Source organism: Lactuca saligna, chromosome 5 (assembly GCF_052625555.1).
Source record: "Lactuca saligna cultivar CGN05327 chromosome 5, ASM5262555v1, whole genome shotgun sequence".
Taxonomy (NCBI): domain Eukaryota; kingdom Viridiplantae; phylum Streptophyta; class Magnoliopsida; order Asterales; family Asteraceae; genus Lactuca; species Lactuca saligna.
In genome coordinates, this window is record NC_136421.1 from 252,261,716 (window position 1) to 252,270,779 (window position 9,064).

The following is a 9,064-nucleotide window of genomic DNA, read 5'->3' on the forward strand; positions in this document are numbered from 1 at the left end:
TGAGTTTTTAAAGTAGCAAGTCATATATGCACATAACGTAACTATCCGTCCATTTTTGTCGTTACTATGGAAATTTAGAGAAAACAAAAACTTTATATTTTACAAAAATCGATATATATTCTCACTAGCATATAGCGTCCAAACTAGAGAACAGGTCATGCACATATACACACGTAAACTTTTTATTTATTTATTTATTTTATTTATTCATTTTTTTTAAATAAGGAAACTTAACAAAAGTAAAAGCGTTATATTCTACAAATCTCTATTTTCATGTTCATGAGCAGATAACGTGCTAACTAAACTAACGAGTCATGCACATAGATCATTTTTTTTTTTTTTTTTTTTTTTTTGTGATTATGAAAATTTAAAGAAAAAAAGTTATATTTTACAGATCATATATATCTACACACGTAATTCTTTCTTAACATGTTAATCTATCTAACATGTACAGGTGTTGGTTATATTTGGTATAGGAACAAATCTATACTTAAGCAACATTTATATTATGGAGCAATTAAGTAGTTTTAATAAATGGGAATATGCATGTGCCACTTTAGTTTGTTACCAAATGAATATAGTTAATTACGTATAGAATTTGATTTTATATTAGATGGTGAAATAGAATATGTTGACGTTGGGAATAAGAGTTCCTAAAAAACATGATAAATAAAGAGTTTTGATCTATCAAGAAACATATTGTAAAAGGAAACTACACAACGTAGTTACAGGTTCTTATTTGTGAGAAAACATACAAATTACAAGATACCTGTTTTCTTTAATCATCTAATAAACTATTAAACTATACGTACGTGGGTACGTGGCCTTAGGTGATTGGATTGATTTACTTTGATTAATCAATAATCAAATTAATCACCCACACAAAATAAAAATAAAAAACAAACCCTAATTAAATCAACGAATCTTTCTTACATTTGACTTGGATATATGGTCGGTTTCGTGTGGCAACTGACAACTAAACAATCACCTGTTCAACGACGTCGTTCGGGTGTCCAATGAGGCAAACTTTGACTGAAATGAGATGACAATACTCTGGAGTCAAGCAGTTCCATGATTGGTGTGAAGTTTACACACCGTGGAACTTTATACTGATTGATTGATGCCCCTCGTGAGATTGCATAATCCATCAACTCTTCGAATGTACCATTTTTCACTACTCGGATCTCCAACGGCCCGATTGAATTGCATTCGACCCGACCCTGTCTGTAAACCGAATTCAACGATTCCTCCATCGCCAAACAACACCTTTCAAGCACCTCGTCTTTTGGAAAGTTGGCTGAATCTTTAACTAATAACTCCCAGTAGATCACGTAATGCCCCGGGATTGTTTTTGTATCTGCGTAGCTTGTGTATTCCACGACGCTGGTTTTGAATTCGTTCAGCAGTTTTGATGCATTCTCCACCGCCGATTGTAACTCCGCCTCGTCGGTTTTATCGGAGTCGATGCTCAGAAGTACGTTGTTTCGTCTCACAAAGTGGAACTGCGGGGCGGAGTTGTGGAATCCGGTGACTCTCAGGATGTCGCCGACTCGGTACCTACATAGACCGGCGTACGTCGTGATTACAAGCTCGTATTCTTTTCCGACTTCCACGTTCACAAGGTCGACCAGTTTGTCACTGGTGGCGTCCGTCGGAGAATTTGAGTCATGGGGAAGAAACTCAAAGTACGCCATGTTTGGCATGATGGTGTAGGAAACTTCCGAGGGTTTGCACATGGGGTTGAGATTGAGTCCGAAGTAACACTCCGAAGAGGCGTACATGGTGCAAACTTTCGGTAACCCGCCGCTGTAATAATCGAGAGTCGGAATGTATTGAGCCATTGCTCCGGTGACGATGACCTCCAAGTACTTGGTGTTAGGCCAAATTCGCGTGATAATCCTTTCCCAATTGTCCTTTGAGCATTCGGATTCAATAAAATCCGCAAGGTCAGGGTCGGATCTTAACACCCGTGTCATGCATCGTCGGATGTCGGAGTCTGATATTTTGGAGTTGAGTGTTCCGGTACGGATGTCGTGAGCGAGCTCCGGCCAATTCAGCTGGAGGAACCGGATGGCACGGAGGAGACCGGAGGCGAAGATGGCACCAAGGCGGAGGACTTGTTCACGCTCGTAAAGTCCGCAGAGCATCTGGGAGTACATGCTCTGAAACGAATCGGGGCAAAGAATTGCTTCGTTTGGGCTGGTGTACACGTTATACGGGTCAAAAGCCCGGGTCTTGAAGTGGTCGCTTTTGTAGTAGCTTGTTAAAACGGGTCGGGCTAATAATCCACCCGGAGTCTTTGTTTCGGACTTGACGAACAAGAAGTACAGTCCTTTTCCCTTATCTAAACCGGGCATGTACCTGTTACAAATAATTCGAGTCTTGTAAGAAAAAATAAACCGGTCAACGCGTAGTTTTTAATACTATTTATTTTTAAACATCTATTTTGTACTGTTTTTAATGCAGAAAGTACAACTTCCAAAGCAAGCGAACTTACAGGTTCATGACTGGCATGAGAAGACTGTAAAGTAGTTGGCGTCGATCCAACTCTTCTCGAATCGTTGGCATGAGCTTTCGTTCACCGGCGGAAGTACCGGAGCTGTTCAGAGAAGCAACGAATTAGGTCTAAATTCGACAAATTAATTTCATAACAACAAAATTTTAATCCTTTTACAGAAGTACTCACCTAGTGAGGAATTCAGAAATCGGATGAGCAGAAAGAATTGGAGATCGATCGCCGTCGGCAATGCGTTGGATGATCGGCTGAAGATCCTCATAAGTTACCATCGGAATTCTAGACTTGAAAGTTTCACGATCGGTAGCGCCTCCGAGATTGTAAAGCCGGAGATACTCCGTTTCAGCATTCCGGCGAAGAATCTCCGCCAAAACATTCTCCTGAACGGCATCGGCGTTTCTCGTCATTTCCTCAATGAACTGAAGTGCCTTTGCATCTTTCTCACACGCCGGGGGTCCCAACGGAGAACACATAGCATCGACCGCCATTGAATAACAGAAGAGGATTAATGGAGTTAACAGATTAACGATGCGTTTGTTATTTTTGTTGGTGAGAGATTTTTGATTTTGATGGATATAGAGATAAAAACGAGTTGAGATTTTGAAGTGAGGAAGAAAGGTTGGGGATGCAAGGGGTTTATATAGTGGGTGAGGAGAATAGTCACGTGATATGTCATGGTGGGACCCATAGGCCATGGGCAGTTGGGGAAACTAGGAAGGAAGGTTGCTGAGAGAGGAGGAGAGGTCGTGGACAAATTTGTAATATTTAGGAATGGCGGGGTGTAGTGTCGGAAGGGGACAGGTGGGACCATGACAGGTGTAAGCAGCAGCGTTGCAGGGGACACGTGGGGGCCACGCTGGCACACGTCAGCCAAACCAAGAGGCTGTTTTTCGGGTAAAATTGTTGCTGATTGAATACGACGGCAGGCCGGCGTACTCGGCAGTTTCAACTGTTGCAAACGTGGCACATGAGAACATTGCATAAATTATATGGAAAATATTAAATAAATTTATCATTAGATAAAAAAACATGTACATATATACTTTTATATATAAAAATAAACATAATATATATTATCTAATAGAAGCTATAAATATTAATAATACGACACATACATCATCCATGTCCTACTGTTTACACAAAAAGCGAAAGAAAAAGAACAGACTAGTATTTTAGATAATCACATGTATAGATAACATCATAACACATGCAACACTATACCCATAATTCGCCTAACTTTTTGTCTGCTTAATTTTATTTTTTTTCAATCAGATATTAATTGTTAGTTGTCGCATTTTATATTTTTGCCAGAAAAGAATTGTCTATGCTATTTTCAATTGCTACAAAAGTGAGGGGTTTTATTGTTTTTCTTCTAAAAGAAAAAAAGTAATACATATTCACCTAACAACACATTTAAATTATTGCATTGACCCTTACCAAAATATAATAATAGTATTCATCATTCCACTTGCCTTTTTATTGTTGTAATTCTATCATTCTTTCTAGTAAAATACTAAAGTTATGCGTTGGAGATCTAGTTATGTATGTTTGTGTGTGTAAACTAAGAAAATTCACATGGAGAGTTCCAGGAGATTTCATTGGTAAAATCAATTAAGTTCCGTTCAAGAAAACTGAATCCCCAAATGTATTTACAATTTATTAAAGAGTTTTTTGATTTTTTTATTACATTTTAGTATAATATAATCCATGTTATCTACAATACTGACAATGTATTCTTATAAAGCAGAACATCAACAGAAGTCTTTTTATGTGCCAAAATAATTTATTAAGGACACAAAACAATGTGTATATTCAAGAATTAAAATTTAGCATGTTGTGAAATTAAATAAAAAATTAAGACAGAAAACCAACAAAATAGTGTCAGTATTGGTTATATATATATATATATATATATATATATATATATATATATATATATATATATATATATATATATATATATATATAGAGAGAGAGAGAGAGAGAGAGAGAGCTTAAAGAATATTTGACTGTCATTTACCTAAACTTATATATAGAACACTCCAAATAATGTACAGTTTTTATCAATTTATATCCAAACTAATCATAATATCTTTTTTTTACTATTCTTCATTAATCATATGACTTAATAAATCGATCAAATTTATGTACTTTTTCTTTATTGTGTCTAGGAACTTAGAGTATTAAAATCCGTGATCATTTAATCGACCATATTAAATTCTAAGCAAAAACTATTAGAATAAAAGATAAAAGAAGAACATGTCACTTTCACAAAATAATTGGATATAGTTCAATTAAAAGACAAAATGTTTGAGTTATATTCGTTAAAAAATATTCGTTTTTTTTTTCTTTATAAACTTCAATGATTATTTGCAATAAAGATATATATAATTGATCTTTTTCATTCCATAATTGAAATTAATTCAATGATATTCTATTAAAGCAAAACTAAGAGAAAATAAATTGAATTTGTTTTGTTTAAAACTATGTCGTTTAAAAGGTTCTATACCTAAGCTTAGGTACATAATAACTCACTTTTCCATATATATATATATATATATATATATATATATATATATATATATATATATATATATATATATATATATATATATATATAGACACACACACATACTCATAAAGGAAACATTTTTCCTTTCACCATATTCATTTAAAACTCTCATTCATTTTTCCTTCCACCACATTTATTTGTAACTCCTATGATTTTTCAGTTTGTTTCTAATAATAATTATAAGTTGGTTAATAAAGTTAAATAAATATCAGACATAATGTAATCATATATAAACTTAATTTCAATATTAAAATAATAACCTTACTTCTACTTATAAAGTTATGTTTTTTTAACTTTTAACATATTATACTTAATTTATTAGTTTTAATATATTTTTGGATGTAAACAATTATCATTTTAAAGATACAAGTTTGGAACAATTTGTATAAGACACTTAAATTATTAATTTAAATATAACATTATAGGGTCAACTTAAATATAAATTTTAGTTTAACTTAAACAACCCAAAAAACATTTTGTAAATAGTTAAAAATGATAAGTTATAGTGTCGTTCTAATAATGATTAAAGTTGGTTAATAAGGTTAAATAAATATCAAATCTAAAATGTAATCATATATATATATATATATATATATATATATATATATATATATATATATATATATATATATATATATATATATTAAATTTCAATATTAAAATAATATATTTACTTCTACTTATAAAATTATGTCTTTAACTTTTAACATTATATTTAATTTATTAGATTTAAAATGTTGTCTTATGTAAACCTTTATCAGTTTAAAGTTCTAATTTTTGAACAATTTGGACAAAATACTTAAATTGTTAATTTATATATAACATTAAAATGTCAACTTAAATATAAATATGAATTCCACTAAAAAACTAAAAAATATTTTGTAAATAGTTAAAATTGATAAACTGTAGTGATAAATGCAAAAAGTAAATTGTAATCACAATTGAACTAAAATATTTCCTAGAAATATTTTTTTAATCGTTAAAAGTTTTCAAATAAATAACTTAAAATAACTTACAATAACAATAGTTTAAAATAACTTTATATAAATGATTATATTATTATATTTAAAATCAAAAAACAATGTTTGATGTTTTAAATAATTATAATGATAAAAATTAAAACATTAAGCAAATAAATTTTAAAAAAAATTAATTAACAATAACAACTATAAATAACATTAAACCATATATTATATGTAATTTACTAATGTGGAATTTGTGGGTAGAAATTATTTAAACGATTGAAATTATGTAATTATAATAGATGTATATATTACTATATAATTTAAAATAATCAATATATTATATCAATTTAATATACAAATTATTATATCAAAATTTTAAAACAATGTTATTGTTATATTTAAAAAAAACATATATTTGTAAAGACTTTAACTATATAGGTGTTTCTGCACAACGTGCACAGATTCACCTATATCAAACTGACAAGTCATTCAAGATTCCAAATCAACAAAAACTAACAATAACTTATTATATTTATATTTTTTAAATACCAAATAAATTTAATGGTGAATTACATTTAGAAAATCTTCGTAACTAAATATGTATATATGACAGAATTTATATTATCCTTTTATTTTATGGCATAGCTTATGACAGTCACAAGTCACAACTAGCTAAATCAATCCCTCAGATAAAAATAAATTTTGAATTCAGTAATGTTTGAAATTATAAAAAACAAAATTGATTAGTGATTGAAGGAATGAAGACACAATTTGTATTTGACGTTGATTCCAAATTTGACAAATTTAGCCCAATTTAAATTAATATTCACAAAATCCAATAAACTGTGCGTTCAATCCATAATTATATATTTTAAATTTTGTGATGGCTACACTAAAGAATTTCTAATCAATTTTTAGTATGTTTTTTTTTCCCTTAATCCACATCGAGTTGTACTACATACTACACAAACAAGACTCCAAAAACAAATTTGAAGACTGCCATTTTTGTCATATACTATGATCACAGTCTTGCAATCCGTAGAAGGAACCTATGTAAACAACCTTACCATAAAGTATTAAACAGATCATGTTTTAATACATGCAGTTCGTAAAAAAAAAAAAAAAAAGATTCTCTTTTTAATTAATATAACATTTAAGATTCGGTTTCAATTTGTTAATCAACCGCCACAATAATTTAGCCGGCGCGGACATTTAAACAATTTAATTTAATAGTAACTACATGTTCTTAATTTAATACGTTACATAACTTTTTTATTATTATTATTATTATTATTATTATTATTATTATTATTATTATTATTATTATTATTATTATTATTATTATTATTATTATTGGAATTTTGTAGTTGTATCTAAATCATATTCAAATAAATCTACTCATGGTAATGCAACAAACATATGAAATCCAACAATTTTGTTTTTATGTACTTTTTTTAGAGATGCAATAGATTGATTAAGAGAAAAGATACTGCCTAATTATTCAGGATATTTGATACAAAATGATAATAAATATTGTATACAACTAGAAAGATTATCGGCAATGAATATTAACTAACAACACAGATTAGCGATAGACGAAACCATCACAACTAGCCATCCCATTGAGGCAATGACATTTTTAAACTTAATGATTTCTCAAGACATAGAATTATTAGCTTTTCTAAAATTGGACAAACCATTGTGATATTTGTTAAGATTTGATGAAGTGATGTAAATTTTGTTAAGATTTAAAAAGAAAAATATACGACCCTTAACAAAAGCACATGTTAAATGTCATAACGATTGCTTATGAAACTCGAGTAGCGTAGTTTGCTAAAATTCTTATCAATCTCCTTCGATCCATAGAGGTGTAAGTATTCTATTATTAATAACACATTCACACTCTCATTGAAAAACCTCAAACTATTTTGACTTGTACCCATTCCTAAAAAACAAATATATGTTGTAATATATAGAAAAAATATTAAGTTTATTTTTTTTAACGGTGAAATATATAAAATGGACATCACGATTAGCAAATAACTAAAATATGTGTAAAGAGAACAAAGTACGAATTACAATTGAAATATTAGAAAATGGGGAACAACTATAATCTACCATCTACAATCATCTAAGACTATCTTATATTTACACCAAGTGAGGATAAGGAAATAACACCATCGGCAACCTTAGTAGGAGAAAGAATAATTATATTAAAAACCTTGTTATTTCCTACGGTACATGTTTAATATTATATCAAATAGGAAAACAATCAAACCGAAATAATATTGAGAATTATGTTGGGTTTTAGTTCAAAAAATTATTTCATAAACTAGAAAAATATGGCAATAGAAGACTTTAATTTTTGAAATAACATAAACATTTTATACCCACCAAGGATATCTTTGCAAGTTATAGAAATATAAAATACCAACCATAGAAAGGATGAAGAAATAACAACCCATGTTGTTCTTTGGATCCTCTTGGGAGGTTTGAAAGTTGATGAAGAATGTGGAACCTTTGAAACACCAACAATGATTCAACTTGATGTAGATGATAGTCCAAAACTCTTAAACCATTAAGCTTTAAGTTCATAATCAATATGAACTTAAAGAGGGCATGAAGATGCAAGTAATCTTGAAGAAAAGAGGAACAAAAGGGAGAGAGTAACCTCCTCTGAGGAGGTTACGGTTTTGAGGAGTTAGAATGGATCAACCAACTCAAGTATGTATGCCTTAATTTTATATTGTCTTAAAGTGAAGTCTTTAACCATTAGGTCCTTCCACTTTAGACAAGCATGACCCTAAAGCAACTTATCCCCCATACATGCATCATGCTTCATTTCTTTTTAATAAACTAAATGAAAAGCCATCCCTCTTTATGTCTCCCTCATTTTCGGCCATCATGAAGGAAAAAAGAAAACGAAGTTTATATTTTATAAACTTAAAGTTTATAAGATATAAACTTAAAGTTTATAAGATATAAACTTAAACTTTATAAGATATAAACTTT

The 9,064-nt window shown here is 30.1% G+C and overlaps 1 protein-coding gene across 1 annotated transcript; it reads right to left on the minus strand.

Annotated features, from left to right (window-relative positions):
- Positions 1-699: 699 nt before the first annotated feature.
- On the minus strand, positions 700-3,132 carry GH3.1 (Auxin-responsive GH3 family protein). Its single transcript, XM_078995615.1, has 3 exons — positions 2,687-3,132; positions 2,498-2,599; positions 700-2,361 (listed from the first exon to the last, which is right to left on the minus strand). Exons 1-3 carry the CDS (start codon positions 3,001-3,003, stop codon positions 993-995), a joined length of 1,788 nt encoding a protein of 595 aa, XP_078851741.1. The 5' UTR covers positions 3,004-3,132; the 3' UTR covers positions 700-992.
- Positions 3,133-9,064: the final 5,932 nt, after the last annotated feature.

Excerpts from the sequence above, each read along its gene's own strand:
- GH3.1 (XM_078995615.1), bottom strand. The coding sequence starts at position 3,003 with ATGGCGGTCGATGCTATGTGTTCTCCGTTGGGACCCCCGGCGTGTGAG. Across the intron at positions 2,600-2,686 it reads ATTTCTGAATTCCTCACTAG|CTCCGGTACTTCCGCCGGTG; the intron begins GTGAGTACTTCT and ends TTCTCTGAACAG. Across the intron at positions 2,362-2,497 it reads CTCATGCCAGTCATGAACCT|GTACATGCCCGGTTTAGATA; the intron begins GTAAGTTCGCTT and ends TATTTGTAACAG.